The 19,493-nt window shown below is 41.1% G+C and overlaps 1 protein-coding gene across 1 annotated transcript; it reads right to left on the bottom strand.

The window, feature by feature from the left end:
* Positions 1 to 2,980: 2,980 nt before the first annotated feature.
* On the bottom strand, positions 2,981 to 7,870 carry BCDIN3D (BCDIN3 domain containing RNA methyltransferase). Its single transcript, XM_057556119.1, has 2 exons — positions 7,603 to 7,870; positions 2,981 to 4,293 (listed from the first exon to the last, which is right to left on the bottom strand). Exons 1-2 carry the CDS (start codon positions 7,834 to 7,836, stop codon positions 3,649 to 3,651), a joined length of 879 nt encoding a protein of 292 aa, XP_057412102.1. The 5' UTR covers positions 7,837 to 7,870; the 3' UTR covers positions 2,981 to 3,648.
* Positions 7,871 to 19,493: the final 11,623 nt, after the last annotated feature.

Genomic DNA, 19,493 nt, shown 5'->3' with positions numbered 1-19,493 from the left:
AGGCTAACCTTATCCTCCTCTCGACTTTCTAATTTCTCCCCATTTTTACAGTACCCTGGGCAGTCTTTTGCCCAATCATAGATCTCCCTTTTCTTCTCAGTACTTGAATTCGGGTGCATTTCTTTTTTGTTCACTCATATATTCATTCAACAAGTAATTCTCAGCTGCCTGCCATGTGTCAAGACATTGAGCTAGGCTTAGGTATACAAAAATAAGTTGGGCTTGAGGAGCTCAGTCTCCTGGTAGTGGGGAAGAGGCACAGAAACAATTATAATATGATGAGGTAAACACTGTGATAGAGGCCGCTATGCAAAGTCCTCACTAGAATACAGTAACAAATGCAAACTGCTATAGGAGTTGGGGAAGATTTTTGAGAAAATGTAACATCTGAGCCATTTTTAGGACAAACAGTTGAACCACATTGCAAAGTGGGAGAGTTGGGGGAGAGAGAAGGGAAGCAGGAGTTTGTGCTAAGAAGTTCAGTGTGGCTGATGTGTAGAGGAAAGGCATGAAGACTAGCACTGTCCTATACAACTTGCTGCAACAATGGAAATTTTCTATATCTGTGCTGTCCAATAAGGTAGTCACTAGTCACATAGTGCTACTGAACACCTGAAATGTGGCTAGTAGGACGGAGGAGCTGAATTTTAAATTTTATTTCATTTTCCTTAATTTAAATTTAAATAGCAAGCGGCTACCTTATTGAACAATATTGGTTTAGGCACTGGATAAAGGACAGGACTCTAGGCACTAGGAAACCACTGAAGGTTTTTAAGCATAATACTAGCATAGCTAGATATTTGAGAAAGGGAACACTAGCAGCAAGACAGAATGGATTGGAGGGTAGAGGACTTAACATAGAAACCTTTGGTAGGCATCAGCCACATGGATGAAATAAGTGGAACTTACATGTTATTGGTAGAATTCACTGGACTTTGTGACTATTTCAATGTGGGAAGTATAAATGAGGAGAATTAACTGAAGTTTGAAGCTTGAGCAATGGGTGGATGCCAACAATTGAGATAGGATTAGGTTTGGAATGAGGGTAATGAGTTTGCTTTGGGGATATGCTGAATTTGAGGTGCCAAAGAACTATCTAGGGGAGTATGACTACAAAACAGGAAAAATATTAATCTGGAATTGTGAAGGTGGGGCTTATAACTATTGGGGGTTATTAGCATATAGGTAGTTGTTAAAGGTATGGGAGTGGAGGAACTTACCCCAGGAAAAAAATGTAGAAGAGGACTGGATGGACCCTAAGAAACCCTAAGTATCAAACTGTGGTCTGTTTCGACTTGCATCATAATCATATGGCATGCCTGTTAAAAAGATTCCTCATTGTGAATGTATTTAATGCCACAGAATATACACTTAAAAACAGTTAAAACTGTACATTCTGTTACATATATTTTTCCACAATAAAAATTGCAAAAAAACCCAAATCAAACCAAACCAGAATCCTAAGCCCCATTTCTGACCTGAATCACAGTTTCTAGAGATGAATCCAGGACTCCCCAGGTAATGCTTATGCAAATTAAAATGTGAACCAATTGCTTAAGGTGTAGAGAGAAACTAAGAGATTGGAAGAGAATAACGGCACAGAATGGCAGAGAATCAAAGGGAGCGTGGTTCAATAAGGAAGGAGTCAGTAGTGTTGAACGGTTCCATGGCCCAGGAGGAAGACTGGAAAGAGGCCTCAAAATATGGCATTCAGGTGGTTACTGATGAATGGGAGATGAGGGAGCAGAGGCGGTGGCATGTATTCTTTCAAGGGCTTTGCTCATGTATGGTGGTGAAGAGATGGAGATTGCATAAGGCTGAGAGGGAGATAGGACACAGGAAAAGTTGGTGGTTTTGAAGGTGAGAGAGAACTGAGCATGTTGGTAGGTGGACAGCAAGGTTCAATGAGGCCAAGGAGACACCAAGGGGATCCTTAATAAAATACAATTTAGGAGAGGTGGTAGAGGTTGGGATCTGGAACTTAGGCAGAGGTTATTTGGGTAAAAGCTCACTGGGTAAGTTTAGAAGTGAACACAAGGGAAGATGAAGACTGAGGGCAAGAAAAGACTTCCTGACACAGACTGAGGGCAAGAAAAGACTTCCTGACACAGTCAACAAAAATGGCACTAGTTGGTGGTTAGGTCACCTGCTTAGATTAATGGAGCAGGAATAGAGTCAAGAGCCTGCCTGCAGAAGGGTAAAAGTCTGGAAGAGTCTCTAGGATAAAAGTGATCAGGAGCAGCAATATAAAAAGACTGAGAAGTAGTATTAGAGTCTAACTGAGACTGGAAATGGCACCAACCATACAATTATCCTGCACAAAATAGAAAAATTGGTTTTCCTAAATGAAGGTTTTGGTTCCATCCTCCTATTACTTAGGAACTGCTCTGGCTTCTGCTCTCTCTGCATAAAGTTCAAATTCCTTAGTAGGAACTTTTACTAACTTCTTCAAGAAGTCCAACCTCTAATTGGTGGTTCACACTCTCTTGTTCCCTGTTCCTCCTTCTATAACATCAACTCAGAAAATAATAGGATCTTAGAGATTGTGAAGCTCATCAATCCAATCTCCCTTCTTAGCTAGGTATGTTTTGTTTTTCCATCTTCTCTCCACCAAATCTTCTCTATCTTCCACTTTCCCCTGAAGTGGACTCATGGGTGTTTTAAAAATCAACACCTGCCAGACATCAGTGACACCTATCCTACAGCACTGACGCTGTAGCCATCCAATTGTAGGCTGCATTTTGTGTAGGCTTCTCTGCACGTATTCCCACCCCCATACTGGTGTATGCCCCCTACCTCCATACTGGTGTGCTTTGACAGAGGACACTGACAAAAAAAGTCCTGAATTAACTTACTCGCTGGCATGTTTTCTGTTTTGAGCTTGGGTGAGGGTTCTTTTTCTTGAGTTGAAACCTCCACGGGTAGAGTGGTTAAAGGCAGAAATTTCTTTTCTACTCCAGATTCACAGGGCATTCTCAACCATACTCAAGTCACTTTTATTATATATAAAATATAATTGTATATACTGTATACAATCCCACTTCATTCATTTCATTTGTACCGGTTGGATTTTGAGTTCATAATTTAATCTTTTAAATATTTTTTAAATGCTAGTCGATGCATCTTGGTTAGTACTGTATCTGTAACTGCTGTGCTCAGCCTGGGCATGTTGGAAACTTGACCTGCTCTGGAAAGATGTTCTTCCTACCAAAGCTTCTCCTTTAGCCAGGCCAGTGACTTTTCATTCCAGATTGTACTGTGAGGTTTTGTCTCATAGACAGGATGAGTAAGTCTAGAAGAAGCCTGAAGAAGGCAGATCAGATTTAAGGAGCCCAGGGAAGGGACATTCTAAGGCTAACCTGGTCTAAGTCTTCCTGAATAACCACCAAAAGCAGCCCCTTGCATATCCCAGAACCAGGATCACTTTCTCTAGGTCATTCCAGATAGGACAGATCATTGCCCCACATGACTATTCTCCTCAGGGATCATCCCCCCAAATGAGGAAGATACTGATTCTTTTAATTGCATGTCCTGGACATTTAAAAAGCTTCTGCCAAGTTTTAAAGCTGCCTAACTATCAGGAGTTAAGGAGAATGAACTTAATTCTTTGCATAAAACCCTTTCAATATCTCTATCCTCCCTCCCATCTCATTGTCTCCAGAATCTTATTCTGTTCCTTTCTTTCCCTTCTTCTGTCAGTGATTCAGGGATCGGATGAGTCTCTGTGGCTTGTTTTGCCCTGAAGAGCAGAAGGCTGCGGTCCCAACTGGTGTTGCCGAAGCAGCATACTAATTCCATGCCGTGGTCCTGGGTCAAGATCTGCACAATCTGATTGGCCATATCACCTCGGATAGCTAGGGAGCGGAAGTGGTCAAAATCATGGAGGCCCAGCTTCCGGAGACGCCTTGCAGCTGCCCGATAACACTTCCAGGGCTGTGGTTCCACAAGGAGGTAGCAGCACAGGGAAGAAAGGTGGGCCAGGAACTCCCAAAGGCCTTGGTCCCCATGGTTCAGATGAATCCACATGGTTATTGACATGCAGAAGCCAATATCAAAAACTGAGCGTCCAAACTGGCTTAAGAAAGAGCTCAAGAGAACTTTCCGGGTCCTGTGATTCATGAAGTCCAGGGTGATAAAGGTCAAGCCATCCGGAAAAGGGCATTCTTTTTCAGCTCGTTCCACCAGGACTGGATCTATGTCGCAGCAGAGGAGATGGAGTTCTCTTGAGGCATCTGAGCAGGTCTCCCCATCATGTAGGGAAAGGAAATGTTTGTATAGAGCCACACTCAGATCCTAGAGGAATCCAAAAGAGCTTTGTCATTGCAGCTCTCAACCAGTGAATGGAAGAGAAACCTATATCTCTTATCCTCCCATTGAGACTGCCACTTACTCCTGGCTTTATAGGATGTAAGGTTGTTAAACTATAGCCTAAGGAGGTTGCCCCCCAAAAGTTTTCCACAAAGCAGGCTCTCAGCGCCCTCCAGGAGTCTCAAGCTGTAATGCATCATCTCCATACTTTCCTGACACTGATGGGTTGTGTGGTTGAAAGTTACAGCCCAATGGATGCAGCAAAGGAGTCCAGAGCAGTATTTTCCAGCTTAAGTAATATGCTGGTAAACTCACTATCTTTTTCTTTTTTTGAGTATCTCAGACCCCAGGGAGGAGGAAAAGATATCAGGGGCATAACCAGTGCTCCTTGCCAGGAAGGTGAAGAACAGAGCAATCACCATCTTATAAAAATCTACTTCTCAGACCTGTGGTTGGGAAAGTCTGCATTCCAAAGTCTTCAGTCAGCCTTCACTCTACAGCTTCAATTTTGCTACATGTGTTATGTTTCACCACCCCCTTCTGAGACTTATTCGGCTTTTGCATCCATTACCTGCTGACCTCCTTCTAGCCAAATCCAATGATTTGTGATTTTCACCATCTTAGCACCTTTTTGACTCTTAAACAAGTCACTATTTCCTTTCTCTAACTTTGACTTCTATAACCATTGTAACTAACTTAAATTCATGTTCTAATCTGTTTTTTTAAGGCATTTTTCTATTCACTACCTCATTTGCTCTGTGCAACAATTCTGTGAGGAAAATATTTATGCCCTTTGTGCAGGTGAAGAAAGTGTGGCTGGAAACAATCCAGATGTCCAATAATAGTAGCATGGATTAAGATGGAATACCCGATAGCAATTAAAAATGAAGGAATTCAGCTCAGTGCAGCAACATGGATGACTCACACAAATACATAATGCTGAGCAAAAAAGCAAGACACAAAAGAAAATACATGGCAAGCTTCCATGTATATGAAGTTCGAAAATGGACAAAATTAAACTACACTGTTTACGGATACAAAAATAGCAAGCTATAAAAATAAGCACGGAAACAATAATAATAAGAGTTGGGCTCTCTGGGTGGAGAGGGGCGTTTATGAGCAGGGAAAGGCATATGGCAGACTTCCTGGGGAGCTGACAGTGTTTTATTCTTGATATAGACAGTAGTCATAAAGGTGTCTGCTTTATAATAATTCATAAAGTGTGAATTTATGTTTTGTGCACTTTTCTCTATGTGTGGCATAGTTCACAAAAACACCTGTATTTTAAAAATTATGGTTCAGAGGCTAGTGACTTGTCCAATGTCACATGGTTACTACATGGCAGGATTTAGGCAACATTAAGCTCTTTCCTCCATACCAGGCTTCTCATACTTCAATAGGCATACACATCACCTAGGGATCTTATTAAAATAAAGATGTTGATTTAGTAGATCTGGGTTGGGGGCGGAGATTCTGTATTTCTAATAAACTTCCAAGTCATGCTGATGCTGTAGTTCAAGGACCACATTTTGAGTAGGAAGATTATGCTGCTTAAAAATTTCTCCCCATCTTTCTATTTATTTCTCTGCTGTCTTCCTCCTCCTATCTGATCTTGGGTGTGCCCCATGTTTGACCAGTCATTTCATCACATCAGTCCCTCCTCTACCACATCTCTTAATCCTCTCCATCCTCAATTCCCCAATCTTAGAGGCCCCTGGAAGCTTAAAAAAGAGAACACAGACTCAAGGGCTCAATCCCCAAGATCCTGATTCAGTAGGTCTAGAGTAGGGCCTAGGAATTTCTAAAATCTAAAATTCTAAAAACAAAGCACCCCCCAAATTATCGCACATCTATATTATGAAGCTGCTAAAAAAGACTGTAGTGACATGAGTGATCTCCAAATTATTAAATGAAAAGCAAGGTGCAAAAGAGTGTGCTATTATTTGTAAAACTAGAAGAGGTGAGATATTTATACATACATAAATGTTTGTGTACACATAAGGTGTATACTCAAGAAATTATAAACAGCAGTTGCCATTGTGTAGGAGGAGAGGATTTAGGGTCAGGAGTAGAGACTTGCTTTTTACTATATGCCCCTTTGTATTTTGAAATTTTTTTTTTTTTTGGTCTTATCAAGTGCAAGCATCTTTTCTTAAGGGCAAAATAAAAAACTCCGTAAATGTACAGCCAGGTTTGGGAACCACTGCCCTAGTTAATTGCAACTATGTCCTGGCCCCTAAGGTACACGTATACTACTTTCAACTTTAAAATCTCCTGTAGTTTCCTAATGCCTTTCATGAAATCCCAAGTCTTAAACCCAGTCTCTTTTCCCCTTTGATTTGCTGTATCATCACAGTAGAGAAATGTCTGCAAGGGACAGCCAGACACCCAACCATCTGCTCATTCCAGCTTTTTAGCCTGTGTCCAAATGCCTCCCTCCCATTTACCAGCCCTGTGCCTACAGCCCTCAACCCTCTACCAAATTCTCTTCTGCCTAAGGCCAGAAACACGATAAAATTCTCCTCATCCCCTCCCACTCCTGTTCTGGAATGGAGTGAGGGTACTAACTTTCTGAAGCATTTGTAATCATAGGGTCAGAATGCCTGCTCCTCTAGGATATCCTAGTGGCTACAAATAGGTGTTAGAGAGACATTTCGCTATTTTGCTTGTGGTTTGACTATAATCATTCTTACGCCTAAAAATACTTCGTGGTAAGAAAATGTGGCAATGCCTTCCTCCCGCAGGGTGCTTTATTTTCTTTCTCGATCTTCTTCACTGTACTCAGCCAACTGATTGCTTTTAAAAATAAATATCCACTTGGCTCCAGGGTCCATTCTGCACTGTTTCACACTAATCTTAATTCCCGGCATGATTCTGTCACCCTTGGCTCCCAGTAAACCAATCCCAACCCCACGCTCCCAAACTTGGGTCTCGGGAAGTCCCCTCTCCCCCAGCCAGGTCGCCAGCCACGCTGGACAGGAGGCAAGCGCTGGAAGCCCAGGCACAGTGGCCCTTCCCACCCGGCGTTCTGCCAAGAGGCCGCAAGCGCGGGGGCGGGGACGCAGGAATTCGGAACGTAGTTGAAAACGATTCCTCCCCAAGATTCCTAAAAGAGATGGTGCTGGGACCCTAGAGGTGAGGTAGCAGCAACACGGGGTCGAACACTACGCCTTTAAACTCATTTTGGGAAAGTTGTGAGGGGTCTGGTGCCACGCCCAGGCCGGAACCCCAGTGGATGTGAAGGCTGCCAACCTCTCGGCACGACCGACGTCCGATCCCTCCCCCGTCACTCACCCCGGAGTTACACCCCACGTCGAGCCCCAGGATCGGCCTTGTCTCGGGACTCTGAGGGAAGAGCCGGCGAAGCAGCTCTGGAGGCAGGAGGCGGAGCCGTTGCTCTGGAGGGTGGAAGCGGGAATAATGAGGGAAATTTCCGAATGGGGCGGCCCCGGGTTCCAGAACTCGCGGTTCCTCTTCCGCCGCGGTCTCTTCAACGCCCCCGGTGGCTTGCTTCATGGACGCCGCCATTAGTCTCAGTCTGTTCTCTGGGTCCCCTCGGAACCGGAAGTCGGGAACCTGCAGGCTCGGCGAGCGCGGTCCGGGCTCCAGCGCGCCTGCGCTGCATGGCAAAGGCGAGTGACTATAAAGGCGGCCTCCCCTGAGCCAGCGCAGAAGCTTGGGGTTTGCGTTGGCTTGTGGGACCCTCGCCATAACCTGGGAGGTGGTTAGTAATATTATCCCATTTTTCTGGTGAAACAACCGCAGAGAGGTTGAGTGACTTGCTCAAGCTGACATAATTTCAACTTGGGCTACCCAGAACAAGGAGTTTGTTGGGATTTGGAAGTCACTTTTGGTCCAGCTTCCTTCCTTTACAAATGCATGTGAGATCCAGAGACTAGGAATTTACTTGTCCAGGGTCACACGCGAACCTGTGACGCTGGAACTTCACCCGGTTCATCCTGTGATGCCAGGAACTATGGGTCACTCGAGGTGCCAGAAGACCCAGATGGCCCTGCCTGCCACGTGGGTCAGGGGGACAGGGGCAACTGTAGACTGTGGGCTCTTGAGAGGCAAGGACTGTGCCTTAAGAGCCGGTACTTAAGAGTGCTTACCAGGCGCTAGACACCTTTCTAAGCCCTTTACATGTATTTATTTAATTCTCACCCCAACCCTGTGAGGAAAGAACAGTAACTAATATCCCTTTTATATAGATGAGGACATTGGGGCACAGCGAAGTTAGTAACTTGCCCAAGGTGCTGCAGTTAGAAATGATAGTACCAGGATTTGACCCAGGCACTTTGGCTCCAGAGGATGTACTTGCAACCATTATGTTATTCTCAGCCTGAATCCCTTATACCTGCCATAATGCCTGACCCAAGGAGGCTTAATAAGTATATGCTGAATGAAAACTCAATATCTACAAATGGTATTGGGAAAACTGGATATTCATATGCAAAAGAATGAAAATAAACCCTTACACAAAAATCAACTCAAAATGGATTAAATGTAAGACCTGAAACTGTATGTCTCCTAGAAGAAAACCATAGGGGAAAGGCTTCAAGACTGATCTTGGCAATGATTTCATGGATGTGATGCCAAAAGCACAAACAACAAAAGCAAAAATAGACAAGTGGGACTACATCAAACTAAAAAGCTTCTACACAGCAACAGAAACCACTGACAGTAAAAAGGCAACCTATGGAATGGGAGAAAATATTTGCAAGCCATTTATCTGGTAAGGGATTAATTTCCAAAATACATAAGGAACTCCTACAACTCAAAAGCACAAAAACCAATAACTTGATTTTTTTTAATGGGCAATGGACTTGAATAGACAGTTTTCCAAAGGAAGACGTACAAATGACCAACAGGTATATGAAAAGATGTTCAGTGTCACTAATCATCAGGGAAATGCAAATCAAAACCACAGTGAGATATCATCTCACACCTGTTAGGGTGGCTATTATGAAAACAAAAACAAAAGACAAGAGGTATTGGCAAGGATGTGGAGAAAGTGGAACGCTTGTGCATTGTTGGTGGAAATGTAAAATGGTGCAGCCTCTATGACAAACAGTATGGATGTTCCTCAAAAAATTAAAAATAGAACTACTACATGATCCAGCAATCCCATTTCTGGGTATTTATCCAAAAGAATTGAAATCAGGATCTCGGAGAGATATTAGTGCTCACATGTTCATTGTGACACTGTTCACAATAGTCAACATGTGGAAATGACTTAAATGTCCATCTGCAGATGAATAGATAAGAGAAATGTGGTATATATATACAGTAGAATATTATTCATCTTCAAAAAGAAGGAAACCCTACCATATGTGACAAAATGGATGAACCTTGAGGACATTATGCTAAGTGAAATAAGCCAGTTACAGAAGGACAATTATTGCATGATTCCACTTATATAAGGTATCTAAAATAGTCAAACTCACCGAAGCAAAGACTAGAATGGTAGTTACCAGTGGCTGGGGTGAGGGGAAGGGGAACTTGCTAGTCAACTGGTATAAAGTTTCAGTTATGCAAGATGAATACATTCTAGAGATCTGCTGTACAACATTGTGTCTATAGATAACAATACTGCACTGTACACTTAAAAACTGGTTAAGAGGGTAGATCCCATGTTAAGTATTCTTGTGGCAATGAAATAAAATTAAAAAAAACCCCAAACTCCATACAGGTTGCAAGTAGGCAACTAAAATCAGGTCTGATTTGGGAAAACTGAGAAGGAGGAAAGAAGGGAACGGAACTGAAAGAGAACTGGTGGAATGGAACTAGGCAAAATGTGGGCTGAGCCAGAGATAAGAAAAAAAACTGAGCTGGTGAGAAACTGCGCCGAGGGGGCAGGATGGGGCACGGCATCGGCCTAGGTAGCAGGTTCAAGTCAGCAGCCAGGATGGGCCAGAATATCCAGCAGGTTCAGCCAGGGGTCTGCAGAGTTGTGCTGACCTCTCCCCACCTGGCCAGCCATCTTCAAGGGGCCTCCAGCTTCATGAGGCCAGCGATTTGCTGGACTTCTTCCAAGGACTTCTGCAGACAGCACCATCAGAGGTTAAAATAGGCCCTGTCCCTTTTCCTCTCAATTTTTACTTCATACTTTCATCTCTGTCTGATCTATCAGACAGAGGGGACATAAGCTAATGACCAAAAGTCACAGTGGGATTGAATTAACCACAATATTCTGCACAACTTCTAGCAAAAGGGGGGCAGGGGAGGGTGGGGGAACAGCAGCACCACCATTTCTCTCCCCAGTGTTTGACAGATTTTGGTGAGCTGAACTTACCCCTTTTTGTCATTAGATGATGCTAGCACAAATGCTCGGCAACCCTTAATTTCCAAAGAGCAGGAATCACCTTGCTTTTGTAGGCAGTTTTTTCTTTGCCTGTTTAAACACAGTATATATATATTTGCCAGTAAAGAGTTTAATTTCATTAAGGACATGGGCATGGTTTTTGAGTTCTCAAAACACTGTTCACCCGAAAAGGAATAGGTAACAGTCCTAGGTGGTGAATGGCAGGCTCCTCCTGATCCTGGGAGCCTCAAGAAGTAAAGATAGGAGTGGGCCTGGTAATGCTACTGGGGACCTGAAATGCCTTAGAGGTGAGCCCATAAAGAGGCATTAGAGTTTGACTCACTCCGGGGACTTTTTGAACCTGTGCCCATTTTTCAGAGCCTGATCAGCCCAAGTGACCTGACAATGCTCAGCTGGAGCCTGGGGCCTGAGTAACCAGCCCCAATACCTCAAATAGCTGTAATAGCACCTAAGAGCATGCTCTGCACTGCAGTTGGCTAGATTGTGTGGAGCCTGATGCTTATACAATTGTGTGGGTGGGCAGTGCTTTAAAGAAAAAAATTACAAAGATAGGCATGAAAGTGAATATTTACAATGAGAAAACAAATCACAACAAATTACAATTTTTAAAAAGCTGACAAATACCACAAACATCACAAAAATTCCCATAATAGTTTGATGAATCAAATGCCAGTCACACTTGAATATTACTATTTTCTTACATTGTTTGGCTGCATAGGCTTTGATTGCTTCTTCACATGGTAATGATTTGAAAATATCATTTCACTAAGAGGACTAGAAAGATGATTCAGTCTTATCAAATTTGCCTTTTTATTGTTTGATCATTTAGAAAAGTTTCTTTCAGGTTCACGATTTGCTATTGGCAATGTCGTGTAAATGTTTAGGTTTGTTATCAAATTGGGGAAAAACCTTGATCAAGTTTCTTTCATCTAGGAGCTATACAATCTCAGAGCATTTCAAATTTTCTTGTGCAGAGACTATGCTCTTCAAATTGACTATGTTTACTAGCCAGTTTGTCTTTGAAAACCTCATTATAAATGGTGAATTATGAGTTTTTTGTTATTTGCATTGATATCAGTAATTTGTGTCAAGTCATCAAAAGGTGTAAAGATAGGAGTTTTGATAATTTGTATTTTGAACAGTTCTTATCAAAAGAGAAAAGAATGCATACATAATGATATTTGCTGTGTTATTGAGTATATTGCTGACACCACAAAACTTGTTTTGACTAGATGTCAATAAGGACAGGATCCTCTGCTTATATTTTTGTACAGCTGACAAGTGGAAGAGTTTTCTTCAGACTAGCTTCTGGCCTCATACATTTCTTTTCTTTTCGTTTTTTTTAAAGAAAATGTGTTTATTTTTTCAATATATATTCTTTTTTTAAAATTAATTTTTATTGGAGTATAGTTGATTTACAACATTAGTTTCAGGTGTACAGCAAAGTGAATCAGTTATACAAATACATATATCCACTCTTTATTAGAGTCTATTCCCATATAGGTCATCACAGAGTACTGAGCAGAGTTCCCTGTGCTATACAGTAGGTTCTTATTAGTTATCTATTATATATATAGTAGTGTGTATATGTCAATCCCAATCTCCCAATTTATCTCTCCCCCCCTTTCCCCCTTGGTAACCATAAGTTTGTTTGTTTTCTACATCTGTGACTCTATTTCTGTTTTGTTTAGGTTCATTTGTACCATTTTTTTAGATTCCACGTATAAGCGATATATATTTGCCTTTCTCTGTCTGACTTCGGCTTCATATATTTTCAAAACTTGATTTTCTTCTACTCCCACACACTTCTGGTGCCAGGTACAGTAGGACACATTTAGACCTTGATTTGAACTCTGGCCTTGCACCTTCAGGTCACAACTTCAGGTGAGTCAGCACGGTGGGCAGATAAGAGATTCCTGGAGCTATTCCTTCATCTGGGCGTCAGGTAATAGCTGTAATAGGTCAACTATGCATGGAAGTGACTGTAAACCATGTGAACAGATCCCAAACAGAGCATATCCCCAACTAAACTTCCCCTTAACTGGATTCTAAGAATGCCTGTGGCCATTCCAGTGCCATCTAACAGAAGGGGAAATGTGAAGGAGGGTAAGTCAAAGTGGAAACAGCAGTCTTAATCAACTGCAATTAAAATATCTTAACCTTTTCAAATTTTGTAAAATCAAATGACCTTGTAAACACTTAGAAAAATTTCTAAGGCCTTGGAAGGGTCCTGGGTATGAGTGAGGACCCTGAAGGTTGAGTTTCATTAGCTCCATGGTAAATCCATCTCTGTCCTGCACAGAACATGTATCCAAGCACAGTTAAAATGAAGAAGTATATGTAGAATTTGAAATAACCAAGTTAGGAACTATTCACATGCATAATGGCGTCTATGGCCTCCCAAGGAACCTTGCGCAGCTGACCTCCTGGCCCGTGGTCCAGCCCATCCTACCCTCCCATCCTGTCCCTCTCTAATCACAACCCAGAGCCTCTGCTCAGTGTCTGCTCTCCCACCTCACTCACTACCTCCAGCTGGGGTTTGGGGGACCTCAGAACTGATGGTTAAGCAGAAATCTATGCATATTTTAAAATATTAAATCTCTTTTCTCCCAGAAACAATGTTCCAATAAGGGACTCATACCTGGACTTTTGGAACACAAACCATCTATAAATGGAGAATTTACTTTTTATTATGGTTGAGAAATTCTGCAATTAATCCTTGTAGATTTTTAAACCACTTGGAAATAATATCCATACAATTTATAAATGTATGGATATGTAAACCTCTCATTTTCAGATGAGGAAACTGAGACCCAGGAGGTAAAGGCAATTTCTCCAAAGCTGGAACCGAATTAGTGAGGGTAGGTTAAGTGCTGTAACAAACAACCCCCAAATCTCAGTGGCTTACCACAATAAAGGTTTATTTCTCCCTCACGTCTCAATTCAATGTGAGTCAAGGGTAGGGTGGAGGGGGCCTGTGCTTCTCAGAGACTTCATGGACCCATCTAGAAGCTTTAAAAAACATCTGGAAACATTAAAAAACATCTGGAAACATTTCACTGGAGGCAAATAAACACATGAAGAGATGTTAAACATCACTAGCCATTAAGGAAATGCAAACTAAAGCCACCATGAGCTATCCCTATACATTTATTAGAACAGTGAAAATAAAAACATATTGACAACACCAAATGCTTGAATTCTTGGATGCAGAGAAATTAGATCTGTCATGTATTGGTGAGAATGTCAAATGGCACAGGCATTCTGGAAAATAGTTTGGCAGATTCTTAAAAGCAAACAAACAAAAACAACTGGAATTGGGAAGAATGAGGATTAACTGTTAATGGATTTAGAGTTTCTTTTGGGGGGACAAAATGTTCTAAAATTAGATTGTGATGGTTTATTCATACCTTCTAAATACATGAAAAAAATATTAAATTGTACCCTTTATTTATTTATGTTTAAATATTTATTTATTGGCTGCGTCGGGTCTTAGTTGTGGTGCGCCGGCTCCAGAGCATGTGGGCTCAGTAGTTGCGGCATGCGAGATCTTAGTTTCCTGACCAGGGATTGAACTGGTGTCCCCTGCGTTGCAAGATGGACTCTTAACCACTGGACCACCAGGGAAGTCCCTAAATTGTACACTTTGAATAGGTGAATTAGATGGTATGTGAATTATATCTCAATAAATCTGTTCTTAAAAAAATGAACGTACACTTACCATATGACCCAGCAATCACACTCCTGGGCATTTATCCTAGAGAAATGAAAACTTATATCCACACAAAACCTTTATGTGACTGTTCATAGTGGCTTTATTTGTAGTAGCTAAAAATTGGAAAGAACCAATATGTCCTTCAGTAAGTGAATGGTTAAACAAACTGTGGTACATCTATAGTATGGACTATTACTCAGTGATAATAAGGAATGAACTACTGATACCTGCAACAATTTGGATGGATGTTAAAGCATTATGCTGAGTGAAAAAAATCTCAAAAAATACAAACTATATGGTTCCATTTATGTAACATTTTCAAAATGAAAAAGTCATAGAAAATGGAAAACAGATCAGTGGTTTGCTAGGGTTAGGGGGGTGGATGTGACCATATCATGGTGGCTTAATAGAGATGTTTGTGGTGGTGGAATGGTTCTGTATCTTGATTATAGCAGTGGCTACATGAATCTATGTAATAAAATGTCACAGAACTATTTACACACGTTGTACCAATGTTAATTTCCCAGTTTAGGTAGTGTGGTATAATTATATAAGATGTAATCATTGAGAGAAACAGTGAAGGGTACAGGGGACCTCACCATACCTTTTTGTGACTTCCTGTACATCTATAATTGTTTCAAAATAAACAGTTAAAAAAATAAGAGGAATTATTAGAGAATCAATATAGGAAGCAGTTACACCCTCACCCTCTCCACCACCCAATGTAGCCATCTATGCCCCCGTCTGCCTCCAACCCTGGCAGCAAAGTGGACAGGGTAAAATAGAGAATCTCTGGTCTGGGGGACACCAGCCCACTGGAGGCAAGGATAACCTGCTGCAGGCTTAAGTGAGAGTTTACACAGTGAATGTTGAAAACCCCAGATTTCTCGCCCTACCACTTTCCAGATAACTGGCAGCCAGGGTTACACCCTTCAAGTGGGAGGTCTGGAGGGCCTGCTTGGGGAAATTTTTTCTTTTTTTTTTTTTTTTAATTAATTTATTTTTTGGCTGCGTTGGGTCTTTGTTGCTGCATGCGGCTTTCTCTAGTTGTGGGGTGCAGGGGCTCCTCTTCATTGCGGTGCGCGGGTTTCTCATTGCGGTGGCTTCTCTTGTTGTGGAGCACTGGCTCTAGGCACACGGGCTTCAGTAGTTGTGGCACACGGGCTCAGTAGTTGTGGCTCGCGGGCTCTAGAGTGCAGGCTCAGTAGTTGTGGCGCATGGGCTTAGTTGCTCTGCAGCATGTGGGATCTTCCTGGACCAGGGCTTGAACCCTTATCCCCTGCATTGACAGGCAGATTCTTAACCACTGTGCCACCAGGGAAGCCCTGCTTGGGGAAACTTACTGACATCTGGGGTTTCTCTAGGGAAACGGCCCAGCCAGAACTAGTGAAGCTCACAGAGACAACCCCACCACCAGCTCAGAGCTTTTTAGTGCCCCAGTCATTTTTTTTTTAATTTAAATATTTATTTATCTATTTATCTATTTATTTGGCTGTGTTGGGTCTTACTTGTGGCACATGGGATCTTCATTTAAGCATGCGGGACCTTTCACTGTGGTGCGCAGGCTTCTCTCTAGTTGTGGCGTGTGGGTTTTTCTCTCTCTAATTGTGGCGCACAGGCTCCAGAGCGCACGGGCTCTGTAGTTTGCAGCTCATGGGCTCTCTTGTTGAGGTGCGTGAGCTCAGTAGTTGTGGTGTGCAGACTCAGTAGTTGTAGTGTGCGGGCTTAGTTGCCCCGTGGCATGTGGGATCTTAGTTCTCTGACCAGGGATCAAACACCCATTCCCTGCATTGGAAGGCAGATTCTTTACCACTGGCCCACCAGGGAAGTCCCCATTCTTTTAAAAATAGATTCCAAGTGTATGTGAAAGTAGAGAGAATGGTATGATTTCCATGTACCTGCTACTCAGCTCCAAAAATTTTCAAACATACAGCCAATCTTATTTCTTCCATACCTCTATACTTTCAATCTGTTGGTGCCCGCCCTCTTTAAAAAACAAAACAAAACGAAACAAAAATAAAAACCTTACAGCTTATTTGTTGAAGAAATTAGATATTTTGTCCTGTAGCATTTCCCATATTCTGGATTGTAGAAGTCATGTAATAATTTTCTCAACTTTTGTATACTATATAAACTCTTGGTTAGCTCTAGAATCTTGTTCAGATTGAGATTTGATTTTTGGCAGGAAAACTACTAGGTGGGGATGTACTTCCTATTGTATCACATCAGGGGGCCCACTCTTAAAGTAGAGCAGATGACCCTAGATCATCAGACATTTGAGGAAAGTCTCTAACATGAAAAATAGAGTTCAAACAGCCTAGAAACAAGTAAGTCAGAGGAGCAAAGACCATGCAGGGAGAAGAAAAATATCCCCCAAATCCTAAAATACTAACATTCTCTATGGATTAAGAGAGATATTACATCCATGAAACAAGCTAGAAAAAGAACATTGAATCCAAGTGATGGTTATGTTTACCATAAAATTCTTTCAACTTTTCTATATGTTTGGAAACTTCTCACAGCAAAATATTGGGAAAAAAGAACATTTAAAGAACAAAAAGAAGCCTTGGGAATTAAAAATATGATAGCAGAAATGAAATACTCCATAGAGTAGTTGGAAGATAAAATTGAGGCAATCTTCTACAAAGTGGAGCAAAAAAGGCAAAGATGGAAAATAGAAGACAAAAGATATAGTCTGGCTTAGGTGGTCTGATATCCAAATAATAGGAGTTCCAGAAAGAGAAAGCTGAGGGAACTATCAAACTATCTGTCAAAGAATTAGCAAATAAATCAAAGAACTAGCAAAGAAATAATTCAAGAAAATTTCCCAGAACTGAAAGGCCTATCAGTTGTATAATGGATAAAAATAGTTTCCTTTCCATCTTCCCTCCCTTTCTCCTTCTTTCCTCTTATCATCCTTCCCTCCTTCCTTCCTTCTTTTTTCTCTATTTATTTTTTTTAACTTCCCTTTACAGTATATTTTATTACACAATTTATGTAATTTTTGGTATAGAAAAGTTAGTAAATCTAGATAAAACAAATAATAAACAAATAAAGGGACTTCCCTGGTGGTCCAGTGGTTAAGAATCCTCCTTCTAATGCAGGGGACACAGGTTTGATCCCTGGTTGGGGAACTAAGATCCCACATGCTGCGGGGCAACTAAGCCTGCGCACTCTAGAGCCCACATGCCACAACTAGAGAGAAGCCCGTGCGCCGCAATGAAAGATCCTGCGTGCCACAACAAAGATCCCCCATGCTGCAACTAAGACTCGATGCAGCCCAATAAATAAATGAATATTAAAAAAAACAAATACAGTAAAGTGACAGGGCACAGAAATCTGTTGTGTCTCTATACACTGACAGTGAGTTAGTAGAAAGAGAAATTGAGAAAACAATTTCATTTACAATTGCAACAAAAAGAGTAAAATAACTAGGAATAAACTTAACCTAGGAGGTGAAAGACCTGTACACTGAAAACTGTAAGACGTTGAAAGAAGTTGAAGAAGACACAAACAAATGGAAAGGAATTCATGCTTATGGACTGGAAGAATTAGCGTTGTTAAAATGTCCATATTACCTAAAGCAATCTACCTATTCAATGCAATTCCTATCAAAATCCCAAGGACATTTTCCACAGAAATAGAAGAAAAAAATTCTAAAATTTATATGGAACCACAAAAGGCCCTGAATAGCAAAAGCAATCTTGAGAAAAAAGAACAAAGCTGAAGGTATAACACACCCTGATTTCAAACTATATTACAAAGCCACAGTAATCAAAACAGCATGGTATTGGCAGTAAAACAGATACATAGATCAATGTAGGAGAATTGAGAGCCTAGAAATAAACCCATGCATGGGTTTATGGACAATTAATTTATGACAAGGGAGCAAAGACCATACAATGGAGAAAGGATAATCTCTTCAACAAATGCGGTTGGGAAAACTGGGCAGCTTAAACATGAAACTAGACTACTATCTCACACCATACACAAAAATCAAGTCAAAGTAGATTTAAAGACTTGAATGTAAAACCTGAAACCATAAAACTCTTAGAAGAAAACATGTATGTTTTCTGTATTTGTCCCTATATTTGTTTATTATTTGTTTTATCTAGATTTACTAATTTTTCTATACCAAAAATTACATAAATTGTGTAAGAAGGCAGTATGTTCTTTGACATCAGTCTTAACAATATCTTCCTAGATATGTCTCCTCAGGCAAAGGAAACAAAAGCAAAAATAAACAAATGGGACTACATAAAACTAAAAACTTCTGCACCCTCAACAAAACAAAAAGACAACCTATCAGATGGGAGAAGATATTTGCAAATGATATATCCATTAAGGGGTTGATATCCAAAATAGATAAAGAACTCATACAACTCAGCAACAAAAAAACAAACAACCTGATTAAAAAACGGGCAGAGGAGCTAAACAGACATTTTTTCAAAGAAGACATACAGATGGCCAACAGGCACATGAAAAATGCTCATTATCACTAACTATTTGGGAAACGCAAATCAAAACCACAATGGATATCACTTCATGCCTGTTAGAATAAATAACAAGGCAAGAAATAAGTGTTGGCAAGGAGGAGAAAAGGAAGCCCTTGGGCACTGTTGGTGGGAATGTAAATTGGTGCAGCCACCCTGGAAAACAGTGTGGCAGTTCCTCAAAATATTAAAACTAGAAATGATCCAGCAATCCCACTTCTGGGTGTTTATCCAAAGAATAAGAAAATGCTAACTTGAAAAGATAAAATCATCCCTATGTTCATCACAGCATTATTTACAATAGCCAAGATACGGAAACAACCTAAGTGCCCACCAGTGGATGAATGGATAAAGATTCCCAGAGTGGAATACTACTCAGCTATAAAAAGGATGAAATCTTGCCATTTGTGACAACATGGATGGACCTTGAGTGTGCTATGCTAAGTGAAATAAATCAGATGGAAAAAGAGAACTACCACATGATTTCACTCATATGTGGAATATAAAAAACAAGCAAACTGTTGGTGGGAATGTAAATTGATACAACCACTATGGAGAACAGTATGGAGGTTCCTTAAAAAACTAAAAATGGAATTACCATATGACCCATCAGTCCTGGGCATATACCCTGAGAAAACCATAATTCGAAAAG

Source organism: Balaenoptera acutorostrata, chromosome 11 (genome assembly GCF_949987535.1).
Source record: "Balaenoptera acutorostrata chromosome 11, mBalAcu1.1, whole genome shotgun sequence".
In the NCBI taxonomy this organism is placed as follows: Eukaryota; Metazoa; Chordata; class Mammalia; order Artiodactyla; family Balaenopteridae; genus Balaenoptera; species Balaenoptera acutorostrata.
This window is presented reverse-complemented; position numbering and strand designations above follow the sequence as displayed.